At 39.7% G+C, this 18,064-nt stretch overlaps 1 protein-coding gene across 1 annotated transcript in view; it reads left to right on the plus strand.

Moving 5' to 3' along the window:
- Positions 1–18,062, plus strand: part of tbck (TBC1 domain containing kinase) — a 47,948-nt gene extending 29,886 nt beyond the window's left edge. The window contains exons 24-26 of the mRNA XM_084377495.1: positions 6,834–6,997; positions 10,245–10,404; positions 16,997–18,062. Coding sequence (XP_084233621.1) covers positions 6,834–6,997; positions 10,245–10,404; positions 16,997–17,107 — 435 coding nt within the window. The 3' untranslated portion in view covers positions 17,108–18,062. The remainder of the gene's footprint in view (positions 1–6,833; positions 6,998–10,244; positions 10,405–16,996) is intronic.
- Positions 18,063–18,064: the final 2 nt, after the last annotated feature.

Consider the following 18,064-nt stretch of genomic DNA (forward strand, 5'->3'; position numbering starts at 1 on the left):
GACTCCTCTGTGGCAGCTCAATAGAGCTTTGAGAAGTCAAAATAAAAAAATGCAGCACTGTGTGCAGGGGAGACTAGTGCCATTCCCTGTGGATGAGCAGATGTTTTGCTCACTGTCGTCTAATAGCTGGCAGGGCTCGAAATTCAATAATTGAGCAAATGGATGTCGGTGAGTAAACAGGAATGCTTCCTGGTTCCAATTTTTCAGGACTTGCACACCACATGTGTCCATAAACATGGGGCTTCTCAGTTAGGTAGGATTAGGTAGGAGAACTGTAGTGAATGGCTAAAACCGGTGTGTGTTATCGGACAGGGTTTAGACGCAATCATATGAACACCTCTACAATATGCAGTATATGATGCAATCTAACATTAAACCTCTGCTATATATTGTAGCATTTTGATGCTTATTATATACTGTTGTGTTGACAATATGATAAGTTGTTTCATCTGTTAGAAACAATATTGTATCTCGATATTATATAATCCATGACAACACCACCACTGACAGACTTCTTCCTCACAAAGGAAAGAAACATAAAGGTTGTTAAAGAAAACCAAGATTAGTCCCTTTATGCTACATCACAGAAGAGAAAAGGAAAACAAACTATTTTCTTCAATAGAAAAAAAGATTTTTGGCGAAGTTGTAAGGAACTACGGGCAGCCGAATCTAAGTGTGCCGCTGTCGCCATGGCAAAGAATACCTCTGACACAGTCAGCTGTAAATAAACTCTTCATGTTGATTTGTCCACCACATTTTTATTTCCAAATATACAACCCTGAGTCCTAAGCCCACTGAGAAATATCCTTTCTACAATCATGTGTTTCACAAAGTGGTGAATAAGCATATATTTTAAAAAATCAATGAAGTTGATGATGTAAAACATTAATTATATTGTACTGTTTTCAATTAGGCAGGATTTGGGATCAGGGTTGTAGAAGCTTAATCATATGTTAGGTCTATAACATACTCCAGTGATAAATGTAAAGCTCATTCTACTTTAGTGTTTCAGCTTGAATACTATACGTATATACCGTGTGCTTCATGATTAACTGACTAAGTACGGTAACAATTATGTCTCCAACTGTTTCAGTCATCACACTAAAGCACAAAGCAAGTTGCTTATGCAACACTAAAGCGATGTTATATTTCAGCCACTGTAAGTCAGTTGTCAAAGACCACAGCTGGACTCAAATTCTGTCTTTTGTCAGCAGAAATAGAGGTGAATTTTCATTAGAGGGGGCTGCTTTTTCTGTCCCTCCCACGAATAATCATTCATCTCAGAGCCATATTGGTAACTGCTGTGTGGCCAGATTTAAACCAGGAGGTACTGTATATGAAAATCTGGGAGGATTCTTTGCTTTAAAACCCTCCTCTATGTGGAAATTGGTGTGTGTGTTTGTGGCCACAGTGAAGGGTATTTGTTGTCAGCACTTTTCCCAGATCATGACCTCAATTATGCTCTTCTTCTCTTTTTCTGACTGCAGACTTGGCGAAATCTGTTTGTTTTTTTTGTAGAAGTTATGCGTAAACACTTAAGACAGTGTCGTTTGATATCCGAACATCTCAGCACAGTTAGAATCGTGCAGTGTGAAGGCACTTTAAGTGAGTCATTGACCTTGTCATCAAGCTTTATCCGAGCCGTACAACACCGCTGTTTCTAGTTCAGTATGCAAACTGATCAGGTTTTTTTTTTTTTTTGGCAGCTGCGTACCGTGAGCATTTCTGTGAAGATGCACTCGCAAAAACAAACCACTGCAGAGGATTTGTGCCTGCTTATCAGCGGCTCCAGTTTAGGCTCGTCACTGTCAGTCCAGTGAAATGCAAAAGTGTCATTAAGCCATCCTCAGCTGGCACACGCTGCTCGTCATGACATTTAAGTCACCACACAGTGCTCCATCAGCCTCAGGCAATGACAGGCTGCATATTTTGCCTATTTCTGTCTGTATATTTTATGTGTATGGATACATTTATGTATATTTGTCAAAGGAGAGAGACATTATTTAGTTTCACTGAAGTGGATCTATAGGTGTTGCCACTCAGACAAGCAAATGTAGATGTATGAAGTGCTCATCCACTTTCCTTCAAAGACGGCCACAAAAAATACGGCCCATGAACTGTGTCAAACCCAAAACAGATCGGCGTGTGACCGGACAGAGTAGAACCTCTCCTCCAACATGATAAATCAGCCAATTACGGCAATCCTCTGGGGTTTTTATAATGATGAGTAATGATTGGGAGGAATTGAAAGGTCACATCCTAGATGATAACCCACAGACATGTTTTTTCCTGTTATCAAGCACAACATGTTGGCTGAACACCCATCTATCACATAGTTGTTTTTCAATCGTGTACGGAAAAGATTAGCAGTGGTGCATTGTCATGACTACTGCTCGACTTCTGTTAAGTGTATACCCTGGGCTTTTAAAGGCTTTTACCCCAGTAAATAATCTTTTAAAAGCAGACTGATGGAACCACAATGCCATTTTCACCACTTTTTATATCTTTGGTGTTTATTTAGATGAACCTTGAAAAAATATACAGATCCCGAAGGAACAAAATGTTTTTTATACACACCAGTATCTTTACATCTAGTAAACTATGCTTGTTGCTCAAGTGATTAATGCATGCCAGCATGAAAACAGCTGCTTTCACCACTGCTTCAGTGATAAATTGGCCTGCGATATTTGCCAGGACTTGCTGTAATCATTGCTCATCACAGTGAAAAGCCCCGCAAGCTCAGGAGGTTAAGACCCGGCTGAATCCACTGGCAGTTTTGGCTGCGCTGATTCAAGTCACTGTGAAGAATTTGAAGAAAATGAAATGTGTTTGCCACTGAATTGATGGAGCTTTGTCAGTGGCTATTCTTTCAATAGTACTCTGAGGAGGAAGAGTTTTTACAGCCGCTCCCTTTACCACCACCACTGCCAGGCAGGCAGATGTAATGGAAAAACAGCAATAGGCCATATCTGGTCCAAAACCAAAATATTGCATCACAGATACGTGCGACTGACTTCCCCTCAGATTTGGATTTTATTTCATTTTGCTGAAGTATTGATAATCGATTACAAGACACATTTGAAATGAATAGAGGTAAGGTTTGTGTTTTCACACCACTCCCGCTCGACTGAGCCTTATGTGCATACCCTTTTGATATTAGTCATTTGCTTGCTTTCCTCACTTGCATTTCTCTGATCACAGCCAATCAGAGCGATTTCTCTCACCGACACACATCGCTGTCGATTCAACATGCTCAGTTGACACAAAAGCAAACGGTGCTGGACACACAGCAGAAACTAGGGCCACAGACACTCACTGACAGCCCGACCATTGGTGTGTCAGGGCCCTAACATTAGTGTCAGTGGGGGTATATTTACAAAATACAAGTATGATGCCGTGCTGTTTAGAAACTTTGATCAGCTTGTCAGCTTGTTTGTTCTGGTTTGAACATTTCGTTTGTCTCTCGCTGCAGGAGAGGGCGTCAGCATGCAGAATATCATAAAGTCCACCATACAGTCTGTGTATTGACAGTTTCAATATGTCAACAGCCCAAAACAGATTAATGAAGAAAACCCAACCCTTACCCTTAAATGTAGATTTACATTTACATTTGTTTTCTTTCAGCCTTCTTTACATGTACAGCTCACTCTATAATGCCATGCAAGCATGTGTTTTTTCAACAGCTTCCTGCTCACATTTTCTGAAGACATGGGGTATCTGATCTCTTAAATTTCTTATTTAGAGCCTTCATTTCAAACCTTTATTTAAGACTCTTGGAATCAGATCTTTGGAGAAACTAATAAAATAAAAATGATTACATCTTCTACATATTTTGGAATTTTTGTGCTGTACAAAGTAAGTCAATTTGTTGCTGAAAAAGAGCCGAACACAGAGCCCACCTCTCCACTGTGGCTTTTGCAGGGAATCATAAAGATGCTTAACATGTCAGCACAGATAAATGAAAGATATCAATCACTTTCCAGCTGATTTTCATTTGTAAGCTAAGTGTACACAGACAGGTTTTACCGGGCAGGGCTGTTCAGTCACACCCTGGTTTACTCTAAAGTTGAACTTAATGGATTCCCACTTTTCTATAGCCTGTTTAAACACGGCAAGTTGTGCCGAGTCGTGCCTGAGATGGACCATACCTGGAGCCGGGTCAGATCCATTTCGTCATCCTTTCTCTGGTTTTCATGCACTGCTTTTGAATGTTATCAACTTAAGACAAGCACACCATCAGTTAGAGATACAGATGCAGGAGTCAAGCCAGGCCACTGCTATTGGCTGCTGTTGTAGCGTTTAGACATATGATTGTAGCACCATCACCACAGCTTATTACACTTCCACTTTTTTAAATGGTAAGTCCATGGAGTCACAATCTTCTGCCACAATTTCCTTGTTTCCATCAAAGTCAGGTCCTGTCAGTGTCACATCAGCTGGTTGTATCGATCCGTCAGGCTGAAATCTTGGTTTGAAATGTACACTGTCGTGTGTGAGTTCTGTAATAAATGCTATTTGAAACACGTTGTGACACAGAGGTATCGACTCAACACTTTCTTAATTTTGTGGCTTTAGTTTCTAGTGTACTCTATGTGTTTCATTGGCTTGCATAATATTACACATGGTACATCTGCTGACATCCACTAACATTTCAATTAAATAAAAAAATCCGAGATAAATGGCACCATTTCTAACATTTCAAATGCCATCTATTTAATGAGTGTGGCTCTTTGTTTTGACCTTCATCTTAACTGAATTTGTCATGAGACAAGATTTATCAGGATCTGAGTGCCCTATCATTTGCAAAGCAATTTGGAAATGTCTTTCAATGAATAGCAGTTCAATATTCCACCCAAATACTAACTAAAAACACAAACAACTAAACAGAAACTGACATTATGTGTATGACACTAGTAATTGCATGTCCGGCGTTGAATCAAAAAAGGTATTCGGTATGTTTTTACTTGAGAGGTTGTTAGACATCAGATTAAAAGTTGGAAAAGAAATCAAAGAGGTGACCGACTTTTTCTTTGCAACAAAACAAATTGTTGGTTATGGCAGATAAGCCATCATGAATATGTAGATCTTCTCTCTCATGTGGCCTAGAATAGCTATTGTCAACCTCTCTGTTGATAATCCAAAAGAGCAGAATACAGTTGTTTGCTGAAAACAATGCACCGCTCCTCAAATCTCTTCCCCATTCCCATTCTGACCCTGTGTCGATGCAGCCGAGTGAAACTTCTCTCTGCAGACATGTCCGTGCAAAGTATTACTATGGAGAATTGGGACATATTTTGCCATAACCACAGTTCAAATCAGATACCTCTTGACATAATCAGGTTATGAATATAAATCAGAAACAGAAACAAAACCTCAATTGTTTTAAAACATTTGAAAGAGAAAATGTAAAGGCTTTCGATGTCTCTAGTCACAGCCTAGATTCAAGTTTCACAAGAGTTTGAATATATCCAGAATCGTGCCTTCGTAAAACCTTGCAGTCAGACAATGCATTACAGACAGTATAAGTCGAATTCCACCAGTCAATAATTTTGGCTTCATGGAGAAAAACTTTCTTTATGCTTTAATGCTTTACTGAATGAGATTGCTGCAAAGATGTGATAATGTTTTCACTGATACGATCAACTCTGCTAAGATACTTATAGTCTGTATGGGTTTGTGTTTTAGTGAAGTTGTATTAAACATTAGAATCAAAGTACAGACTATTAAATTGTTCAGTTTATTTCTGTAATCTGTGAATAGTCAGTGGTGGATGAAGTAGCAGTACCGTACTATAAAAACACATTTCCTTATATGTAAAAGTCCCAGATGTGTAAAACAGCAGCACTTAGCACTCATTTTGAAAAACAACCCTGTAACAGTACCTGGGTTTTGAGGCACTAGCCCAGGTGGACTGTGCACAGACTTGTCACTTTGAATCTCGTCCAAAAAAAGAGATCTTTAAAAATCCTCTCTGGACTCACAGAAGTCACTGACTTCTTCACTGTTGGGTGGGCGGAAGATTGTTCGGCTAGCCAAAGGAGTTAGCTGCTTTCAAATATTTTATTTCATGGATGGCAGAGTTTTGGCACTTAACCTGCTGGACGTGCAGTTGGCCCTTCTCTGCTCTGTAAATGGCTCTCACACAGTCTGCAGAAATTCATAGATGATGCTGTTAGTATTTTTCCCCGTTTAATTTGCATATCAATGAATAGACGCACCAGACTGCCTAATGACTGCTCATTATCACAATACACATAAATGTGTTCGGTGCTTTTCTTTTAAAGGAGAAAAAAGAAAACTGTCAGCATCCTCATTATTTTTTCATATTTTATGCTTAAAATGATTTTAGGGCATCTGGGAAACGTACAGGTATTACTTTGCTCACCTTTGCAGAAACCAGGGTTCAGTCCCCTGCAGCCATGCCACAGGCTCTGTGCTTTAATGAGTCTACTTGCCAGTGCACATGGAAGCTGGCAAAGGACCATGTTCCGGTCACTGCAGCTGGTCATTTGCGCTGCTCTCTGAGCCGTAATACTGTTTTATGGTAATACATAATGAAATGCTATTCTTCAGTTAGCAGGTTTAAAAGGATGGTGTAAAGTATTCAATTAATACAAAGAGATTTGGTTAACACAGAAGGCTTTCAGGGCTAATCACTGTTTCCTGGTTTGAAAGAAACAATAATATCCAATCTGACACTATATTTCTTTCTCTTTTGTGTCATTGTACAAACGTTTCCATTATTCAAATTATATTCAGATTTTTTTTTTAAAAAGTCCCGACTACAATATTCTCCCTCTTCATCTGATCTCCTGTGACTTTCTTTCTTGTAGTCTCGGGAGCCTCTAGCGCTGTGTGACCTGAAAGCAGAAGTGTCTCCCCGGATCTCGGCCGAGGACTTAATCGACCTCTGTGAGCTGTCACTGACCGGGCCCGCCAAAAGGACCAAAGCCGGCAAGCCCAAAATCATCGCTGTCGACATCCGCAGTGTGGAGGAGTATCCTTATTATTTCTGTGTAGCCATGAAATGTACATGACAGACCCTCACCTGTGCCTATAGTGGCGGGTGTTTAACATGTAAATACATTGCTCAATTTCTCTCTGCTGAGGCACATCAGGAAACAACACACACGTGCTGGAGCTTACTTGCACAATGCTGGTTTGTGTCCAACAAAGTAAAAACAACAAATGTTCTGCTGGCATTACACAAAAGCTGAGATATGCAGTGTTGATAGTCACAGATAAAGCTGCTTTCAGTAGAACTGACTTCAGCAAACCTGCACCAACTTGAAGCGTGTCAGAAATTAAAAGTGCTCGTAGTTGTTCTGTGTGGCAACACTGGGAGATTAATGATAAGCTCGCTGTCGTTTAAATATGTGGAGAACGGCCTAAAGTTTCACAGGGTCTTGGATGGCGTGACACTCAGCTGTATGCTTGAAAAGTGACATAAACACTCAAGGAATGAATGAAGCTGAATAGGGAAGTTCAAACCCAGACTCTTCCTCTGCACAGCCGGCTGGTCACGACAGGAAGTGTGTGGGAATGTCTCACTGTTGATTTCAGAAAATATTGAGAAATTGTCCCCAAAACTCTAGGACAGGAAAAAGCATGGGTGGATTGGTAAACATAAACTTTGGGAGCTATTAGAAACATTCTTTGACTATATCTCTACTTCTTTATAAATAACTTAATAAAAAGAACAGTACGTCTTTTGTCTTGTCAAGTCAAGTACAAGGTCAAGAAAAAACAAATACCAGGGTGCACAGACATAACAGCGACTACAGCTCGGTGTCCACTGTGCACACAGCATCTCTGACAGTGATCTCTTATATTAAACCTGGCTGTAAAACAAATAGACTCCTCCGCTTTGAGACTTCTCTCTGATGAGCGTGTCTCTGTTCAGTTCTCACAGGTGAACCGAACTGGTACTTGCAAGGTCATGGTCCAAGTGCTTGAGCGAATGCCAGTAAAAGCTGTGTGATTCAAGCTTTCCTGAATTCAGAATTGTTTTTATATCCTGTTTGCTGTTGTTTGGCACAAAAATGTCACGACTGTGCCTGTCTGATGGGTACAACTTTGTTCTGAACGACTAATGTCCTCTCATTAATTATTTGCACAAGGTTCAAGGGCCAAGACTCGCACAGAAACTACATTTGTACACAGTTGAATGTGCGTGTGTATGAAGCCTTTCTCTTGATCCCACAGTGCTTCTGATCGGTTGCTTACCTCTTGACCTTGTGCCAGCACTTTGCAGAATTTTGAAATTGAACCACAGGCACAGAGAACAAAACAGTTTGGTCCCTATCAAAGGCGAGAAGAGGCAGAATCAGGGTGGATGATCTACTTCAGTTATGTGCTGCCAGATTCTGCAGCATACAGTTTAGGCCGCAGCGTATCCTGCAGTCTGAGAGGCTGTGGGATAAAGCAGTGGAGATTAGCCTGTGAACCTGGACTAAATGCAGCCTTCTGCTCTTTTGGCTACAACACAGTTTCCTCTTGTACATGGTACATTTGATTTTATTCTTATTCATGAAAGAATTCTTTAATCTGGTCAATCTTTTAACAGTCAGCTGATGATCATGATCAATACATTTTAATGTAGAATGCAGAGGATATTAGGTTTGGTTAAACATACAAACTCTTTTGTTACGCTTAACAGTACAATAGCTATGGAAGCCCATTTACACTTAAGATCCTGCAAGTCGTTTCCATGAGAAATCTTCTTGAAATAATGATTTGGTATTTCTAAATAATGACCTAATATCTTGAAATAGTGACTTAGTATTGAAAACAATGACTTTACATCTTGAAATAATCACTCAATAACTTGAAGTAATGACTTAGTATCTTGAAATGACTCAATATTTCAAAATAATGACACAGTATTTCAAAATAGTGACACAGTATTTCAAAATAATGACACAGTGTTTCAAAATAGTGACACAGTATTTCAAAATAATGACACAGTGTTTCAAAATAGTGAGTAAATCCCTAATTTAAAAAATAATTTATACTGCTCGTCACATGTAATAGCCTATTTATCCATCTAGTTTGTGGCTCTGCACAGAAATACAAGATTACATGAAGAAATCAAATTTGCTCCTGCAGGTGGGGCACTTTTATTTTATCTCTAGGTGTATAGTGGCCCAGAAAACCCTTCCTGTCAGAAATGCAGAGGACTTGAAGGCATGGGCCTCACCCTTTAGACCATAAGTGGAATGGTAATTGTCAAGGGGGTTAAAGAGCCATTAATCAATAAGGATTAGTGAGTAGAGCAAGGATTTTGAAATGGCAGTTCCTCTAGCCAAATTCCTTCACCGATAGACGGACTCCTCGGGCTAACTCACATGGACAAAAGGGATTTGACCACTTTCGTGGGATTTGGCAACCCTTGTTCACCTTTATTGTGATCTTAGGCAAAGCTCCGTTGTGGGTGTCTGCAGTCACAAAAAGTGGATTAAATGAATACCTCAATCGGGACAAAATCTAGATTTAGCTGTCTCGGTACCTGTTGTTAATCTTGAATGTGCCTCTTGTAATTCCATAGGCTAAATGTCTCACAGCAGGATTTACCAGCTAGTGGATTAGACACTGCATTATGTAACATACTGACTCCTGACGTTCTTGTGGCAGCTGGTACGATTTAATGAACACAGTAATCCGAGAGAGATGTTGAATACCACTTCTGTTAAAATATGTAGAAGTAATGTTGATAGCTACTGACTCAGAAATTTTCTAACGAGTTATCATTCAGTTATAAACCACTCTGGGGTTGTTCGCTGTCCCTGTGCTGATACTCACTCTGTTATTCTAGCAGATCCCTCACTAAGACTTACCCTTTCTTTTTTTTCTTTTTGCCTCCTGATTCCCTTATTATATCTCCTATAGTCTTATTCATGCTTCTGCTTCCTTGCCTTGAGTCAAGAGAGCTTCTTTCTCCCTACACTGCGATCTTGAAGCTTGTCTTACATTCTATTTGTATTGGAAGTCAGTCTGATAAGCAGTATAACACAAACTCTAATTAGGATATAGCTGAACAGACTTCATATTGTTTCCTGCTGTCTTTTGTACCCATGTCATCTAAGGATATTTGGGTTCCCACGAATTCCCATTTCTTCTGATTCTGATTCAGATGAAAGGTGTAATCATATGAGAAAAAAAAGATTTACCCCATACTCTGGCCCTGATCCCAGGTAGGTGCTGTACCAGTTGACAGCTATGCTCCTTAACCCTCACGTCTCCAGCTTCAGCAGAGGCCATATTTCTGGCAGCATCAACATTCCCTTCAGCACGGCGTTCGGCCCTGACGGTGAGCTGCTGCAGTGTCCTGCAACAGGAGTCCTGCAGAACTACAGAGGACGCGTCATCGTGGTCATTAGCCACGCCATAAAGAGCGCTGCTATGGTGAGAAAGCAGTCACACACACCTGTGTACATCACATCAATAGACAAACTGCTTAGACTCTGCAAGTATTGACTCTGATACATAACCTTTAATGGAGGTGTGACATAAAAAGACTTGATTTTGTCGACAAGGTTAAGGCTATCCGTCCGTCTTTTTGATTTCATAGCTAACTAATTGCAACATTTGGACTTGTTGATGTAATATAGTTACACACAGCAACAACAATCATGGCGTAAAGCAAATGTAACATTGCTACCAGCTCACCGGTGGAGAAACTGGATCCAAAAGGTGGAGCAACTTCAGTCGTGTGAAAGTTGTTTGGTTACAAATGCTCACATTACAACAGACCGCAGTCATAAGAGGGAAGTGCAAGAAGACTGTGGTTGAGTCCAACATCGAACAAGGAGTGCTCGAAGGAGTACAAGGAGTGCTCGAAAGCTATAGTGAGTTCTGAACCAAGAATATTTTTCAGTATTTTGTCCGTATCCCGGAAATACCCTAAAATATTGTGATATTATTTTAAGGCCATGTTGCCCGCCCCATCATGCTTCTAAATTCCAGACCTCCCTCACAGATTACTGTTGCATTTTTCTTCATACAAGCTGCTTTAGGGACGATAATGTCGGTCTCTCGGTCTGCCTCCCCCCATGTCTGAATTGGTTTGGTACAGACATTAATGTCCCTCTTGAGATTCATTTTAACAATAACAATTGTTATGATCCTTTAACTTTTCATCCAGCGGCATCAACAGGTCAGCATTTAATTGGTCCCTTACTTTGTTTTTTGACCAAATATCCGTCAGCGAGACTTTGTGTTTAGTTCGAAGTATGAATAACAAGCTGTGAACATTTAAAAACAGTATAGCTTCTAAACATCAGCTTTTTTATTATTTCCATTTTTCTGATGTGGTTAATAAAAACAATAAAGTGTGAGGCTATCGACTTGTTGGAAAGTTTTCTTTTGTTACAATAAACAAAACTCTGGCCATTCAAAACCCAATTTATTGCTGTGCAAGGAAACAAGGATATTTTTTCAAATATAGGAACCATTTTAATATTGCTCTGTATTCCTCTTTTGTGAGGTCATTTGTGGAAAGACACACCCCTTCAGTGTCCTGGGGGGTCATGTCAGGGCAGTGAAAGCAGACCTCAGGGTCATGTTGTCTCCTTTAAAACCCCTCTGATCTCACTGGTGTCATCGGTGCATTGCACAAGAGCAGGTGTCTAATGAGATCATGCTGTTGTTTGAAAGACATTTTCATTCTGAAGCAGTGAATGCTTTGAATCATCCTGATCCTCATCCAAATTAGACATTCCCATGGGAAATTTCTCACCGACACATGCAGGGCAGCTCGGCAGTGCAGCGGTTGCCTCACAGTAAGAAGGTTTGAGGTTAACACGTGCCTGGCTGAGGATTTTTTTCTGTGGAGGTCCCCGCCTCCTCGCAGTCTTAAGACATGCAGGGTCACGTTAATTGCCAACTTGCAGACAGTAAACCACAAAACAGGCAAACAGTATGAGTGAGTAAAGTTGTAAGTCAAAAGGATTGGTAATGATTTATGTCGCAGAACAACTATTGTGATTATAGTAATATTTAATAAAATTGTTGTCATTTGGGTGATTGGGTACTCCAGACTGAAATATCTCAGTAACATTGAGGTCAAAGTTTTCACTTATCCAGTGAAATATTTCAACATCTACTTATCACAGCCAGGACGCTCACATTTGTTCTTTCAAAAAATGTCTTGATATTTATTGGATGGATTTTCATGTAATTCTGCTGAATTGATGATTTTATTGACCCTCTGACTTGTAATGTAGCGCCATCATTAGTTCAAACTTTCTGTGGTTTGTGTACGAATACTTGCAAATCAAATGATATTCCCATCAGCCTCAGCTGTACTTTGTGTTCAGTACTAATTAGCTAACTAAGCTAAGGGCTAAGCTAAACATGCTAAGCATTATGTCTGCTAAACATCAGCATGTTAGTTTTGTCATTGTTGGCATGTTGATATTAGCATTTAGCTCAAGGCTACACTGTACGAGTACGGCCTCAAAGCAGATAATTCTGGTTGTAAACTCTTAAGGCCTTGTCATAGTAGCACAACAACAACACAAGGCATCAGATTTTCTGTGGGTGTCTGGATCAGAGGGTGTGGTAAATTAATAGATATGCTCTCAACCGTCACATCGCTGGTCTCAATGCCCTTAAACGTCTGTGCCAATTATAATGACGCATGACGACAGTCACTCAACAAATAAAGAATCGGCTTCTCCAGGGAGTCATGTTGTTGCCAGCGTGATGCAGAGTGGCACAATATGAACACAGAGCACCTCAATCAATATGAGACTTTCTCAGACATGATTATACTGTATTTGACCGTACAAATGGTTTATCATATATCAACACCTTTGTTTTGAAGTGCACTGCAAGAATTAAACATGCAACTTGGAAAGGAGACTGTGACACACATAGTTAATGATGCATCTATCTGATATGTGTAGAGGTGTGTTGTGTTATTTTGTATGAGCCAGGTGTTGTTTGAATGTAATTTATCCAAGGCAAACACAGTGGAAGGCCACATGTAGTGGCACTACGCACATCTGCAATCAGAGGCAGCAGATATTTCAACATTTCTGTCCTGTTGCCTTCAGACGTCTGCAGGGGTTCACCGAACTGAAAGAGAAGGTTTTCTTATATACAGAAGCAGCCGATTCAAACACATCTACTGGCTTGAGAATGTTCAAATTAAAATTGTTTATAAGTTATTTCTGTGAATTTCCTCCAAGTATTTAGTTTGATAGTGTCGAGCAGATTCACGATGAAACAGGAACAGGCATGGTGAGACTATTTTCAGCACAATGTCTGTAAGACTCCCAGCTGTGATCTGTGCGCTGAGCACCAAAATGCCACACAGACGGGCAAAGGGAATTTCAGGGTCAGGAAAATGCCAAACTGTCCAAGCCCTGCTTGCACTGGTCGATGTGCCACCATTAAAATAGAGCCCCGTAGTCTTGTTAATATAAACTACAAGACTCTAATCCCAGACCTTTGTCTTGTCAAATCCACAACAGTCCCGAAATCCTGGAAATCCTGAAGTTTGAAAAGACCTGCCTAGCTCCTTTGGTTGAGTTTTGGTCAGGTCACAAAGACTGTAAGTTCTCAGTGGTGCCAGTTAAGCAGTCTGATGTACAGTTTAATAAAAAAAAAACCTGCTGTGTTTTTGCCTCTTTTCTAAAAGACAGGAGGACGTTAGCTGCGGCTGAAACTGTATTTTACATAAATCATTGTGTTTGACATTTCAGTGCACAAAAATAACTCTGCTCGCTTCAGCATAACAGAACAGAGAACTATATTGATCATTATAAATTCTCCTTTTGTGCTCTCCTCAGAATAAATTAGCCAAACCTGAATTTAAAAACACAGTCAGCAGGGATATCGCTTCAGGCAACAACCCAATTTAAAAAGATGTCCTCCTTCCATATGTTGCAAAGTAAAAGAGGAGAATAAGAAGTTCTCCTTAATTGAAGAGATAGTCCTGCATTTTTTAGGAAGCAGCGAGATATGACTTTGTAGCCTGGTTGCAAGAACTCCACAAAGTATATTTTATCAGCAGAGAGACCAGAGTGGATGAAGAGCTTTTCGGGAACTGTTTATGACTCGTGTAATCAGCTCGTGGTTATAGCTCTACCACAAATTGTGGCTTTTGTGCCCCTGATATTCACTGTAATCATCATGTGCTTTGAAGGGGCACTTTGTCGTTTTGGCGAAGAAATTAAAACTCAGAATTTTGATATTTCCAATAATAATAAGGTAATTATACAAACAAGCTGTTGTTTACTCAGAGGAAAATAAGGTCCCCAGAACACTGTTTGAAGCTAGAAAGGGGGCAGGGTCCGCCAAATATAAACAAAGTAAAACAGTATGAAATTGTGTTGCCCTTTAAGGTCAGTTTGTTTATTGTTTATTCTGTCATGAAAACAAAGAGAGTTTGTTTATCTTGTTTATTTAGGGATAATAAAAACATCTTTCTCTTCTGATTAAATTTCTTCCCCAAAACTACATAGCGCACCTTTAAGCTGAGACATAGGTTCAAAATCAGTGTGGTTACACAGACGTTAGGATTATTCATCATTGGCATCACCTACAGTAAGTCTTAAGTATGACAATTTATCATCACCTTCATTGTCACACAGGCCAGTATGATTACCATCCATCATACTAATGATAGAGTCAGTTGATTGAAGGTAAGAGAGACCCCCACTCCATGCCACCATGGACAGCCCCACACTTGAAATTCCCCACCTGAGCTTTATGATAGAGCTCAGTAATTCAGCAGACCTTTCAGTCGAGCACGCCACAAAATTAAAGGTCGATAAAAGGACTCAATTGTGCTTAAATGCCATTCACATCTCTATATGCTGCACCGGTGGCATTAGCATTAGCTCACGGGCCACGGCAATGAGTCCACTCACTGTGCGGTCAGTCTTTACTGTTAACCTTTAACATTTAAACACGATTGGCATTCAGGAGTAAGCCGGATTCTTAACGCTCTGTTTTTGTGAGGACATTTGATTAAATCTGAAATCTCCTAACTGAAGTGTGTGACCAAAAAATGCAAGCAGACGATAAAGTTACTGTTTTTTTCATTTCTGTGTGGCAGAATGAATTAATCGGTGAATTAATGAATTAAATCAATTGTTTTTGCGCATACGTTGTTCTGGTTTTCACTCCTTTTTTCCCTTTCTTTTACTTTAATTCTCCATTTTCTTTATTTTCCTTTTTCTGTTTTTCATTTGTTATTTTGTTGTTCTGGGTTTGGAGTTTGGCACAGAGGTTATTCTGTAAAGCTTGACCGATTGGTTTTGTTAAATGTTAAACAAAGTGATGCTTTTCTGGTGGGTTTTAACATGTTTTAAAGTTTGTTGGAAGGTGGTTTCTATTAAGAGGCGCTCTGTCTTACAAAAAAAAAAAGGGTCATATCTTGAATGACACAACTGAAGTTCTTTCATCTGTCAATTGCAGTTTTCGTAATAACAGTTGTGTTATGTTGAAATCCTACTAATATTTCCTAACAGTGATACAATCACCTGTTGCCTCACATCGCTGTAGTAAAACCACACTGGATGATGGCAGACAGGGGAAAGTTTTTTCAATCTAACAGGACATCCTGCGTTACAAATAAAGAACTTAATTAATGCCCCTCTCCTCTAACTGTTATCTTCTCTGCTACTTTTTCCATTTAACAGTCTTATGTTTCATTCTGATGTTAATTCACTTCACGGTAAGCCTTTTGTTGGTAGTGGATCGCAGTCTGTCATTGGAAGGTGTATACAGAAATTAGGTAAAGCACATTCACAAAATATCAGGTAGCACTAATTCTCTCTGAGTTATTTTGTTAAAGGGACAATTCACCCTGAAATCGAAAATACATCTTATTCCTCCCAGCTGTGGTGCTACTTATCTACTAGATTGTATTGGTGTGAGTTGCCAAGTTTTGGAGATATCGGCACGAGAGAGGCTTGAGGCAAACTAACTAAGCTAGCTAACATTACAGCTCAACTGAGGAGGACGTCGTTAATGTTTACATCCTGTGCTGTCACGAGCACGAGCCTCGTGTCCTTGAGTAAAGTCACCATCACCTCTCTGCAGTGATACAGTTGGCGGGTGTAGTTATTGTAGAAAGAAAATTGTTACCTCCGCAAATGAGGTTATGTTTTCACCCATGTCCTTTTGTTGGTTGGTTAGTTTGTCGGCATGGTTAAACAAAATCAACTGAACTGATTCACACAAAATAGATGGTTCTCGGCCCAGAATAGACCCAATTAACTTTTAATGTGGATCTGGATAGATGGACGGATCAGGAAATTGTTTCTCACTTTCTTTAACATTGTGAGATAGGGCATTTTTTGCCATTTTTGTTAATTTCTCAGGGAATAATGGATTTATCTTGATCAACAAAAGGGGACAGTTGGGCCTTGGTGGAGGTATGCGCTCTACTGAGTACCATTCTAGGTTCTACATTGCTGTGGAGTTTTTGTTGTTTTTTTTTTTGCTGTTTGAGCACCACAAACCGACTGCAATCTAGTCCCATTATATTCGAGAGAAGGCAGACACACCGAAAGTTTCACACCGAAACTATCTAGATGGAAAAACAGCACAACAGGTACATAAGATTTAAACTGTCCCTTTAACAGTGAGAGCACAAAAGCAGAGGGTGAGGCCTTTATGACAAAAATCCCTGCATGACCTTGAGGCAGGTTCAGACAAGTTAATTTTCCTTTATGTCAAATGATTTGTTCTCTCTTTAATTTTTACTTTACTTCCTCAAAGTCACACTCAGTATTTGCATGCGTTTACTCTCCTCACTGACCCTGACAACATTCCTGGCACATTATGTACAGCATTACACATATTACATCAAGGTGTTTCCTAATTGTTGAATGACTGTTATTGCGTAAAGATGTTATTGCTCATTAGGGCAACTGAAGGTGTTCTGATTGTCTACTCAATTACACCAGATTTAGATAATGAGTACAGTTCCCATAAGGAGGAAACATAACCTGTTTGTTTCTATCCCGTTTCTTCCCAGTTTGCATCACACCTGGTGAAGGTAAATTTCCCACGGGTGTGTATCCTGGATGGAGGGATCAACAAGCTGAAGCCCACCGGCCTCCTGACAGTCCCCTCCCCCCAGATCTGACCCCGTACCTTAGTTTCACATTGACGAAAGCAAAGACTGTTTATCGCATTTTGAGCTGGAAAAATAAAAAAAACAATGTTTTCATTTTATTTAGACTTTTTTTACTCATTCTAATTAAACTGTGATGCAAAATGACAACGCTGCATTGAAATGATCCCACGTCAAAACAAGAATGATTGAATGGATTTTTCTGGAACAACTGCTATGTGTTGTAGTAGCTTTGCACTGATACATTGAGCTGTCTGTGACCAATATAAAAACCTTGATCTATGTCGCCTGTCTGTTCTGAGCTAGTTGATCTAAGGAGCTCAGTGGCGCTTTATTAGCTATACGCCTGTTTGATCTAATGCAATCCAATACGACTGCTCTGCCATAAAGACTACTTTTATTATGTCTGTCATGTCCTGTCTTTCTGACACTGTGACACGGGGGTTAACTCAGTCGTATGTTTTAGCTTTGACAAGGTCGTAGTTAAAGTAGCGGTAGCGTTGTACCTGACTGCTTTATTCTCAGAGGTGTACATTCTGCCCCCGACATGAATGTAAGTAGGTAGCACAAAAAACACCACCTTTAGCGGTCATATTTATCACATTTTCTGTAGACACATCTTTTTTTTTTAACTAATACATCTACAGAGCTGTCTCTTTTCCTTAAAAACATTATCATGATTGTGAATCAACAATTTTACAATTTTAGTCGCATCCAAAATAATTGTTTTGTTTAAATCTGGATAATGATTCGGAGAGTTGGTTCCAGCTTATAACAAGGTTTGTCAGCCCATAGTATAACGCTGTTGGCATCACGTGGCATCAATGTTAAAATGTTGAACATTACAACGTTCATAAAGGTATTTATGGCTGTTGTACTTGAATTGTAATAGATTGTACAGGTGCGCCTAATAAAGCAGCCACAGTGTGTGTGTGTCTATGTGTGATAAAAATAAACATAACAGTGATT

Source organism: Pagrus pagrus (genome assembly GCF_965226575.1).
Source record: "Pagrus pagrus genome assembly, chromosome: 2".
Taxonomy (NCBI): domain Eukaryota; kingdom Metazoa; phylum Chordata; class Actinopteri; order Spariformes; family Sparidae; genus Pagrus; species Pagrus pagrus.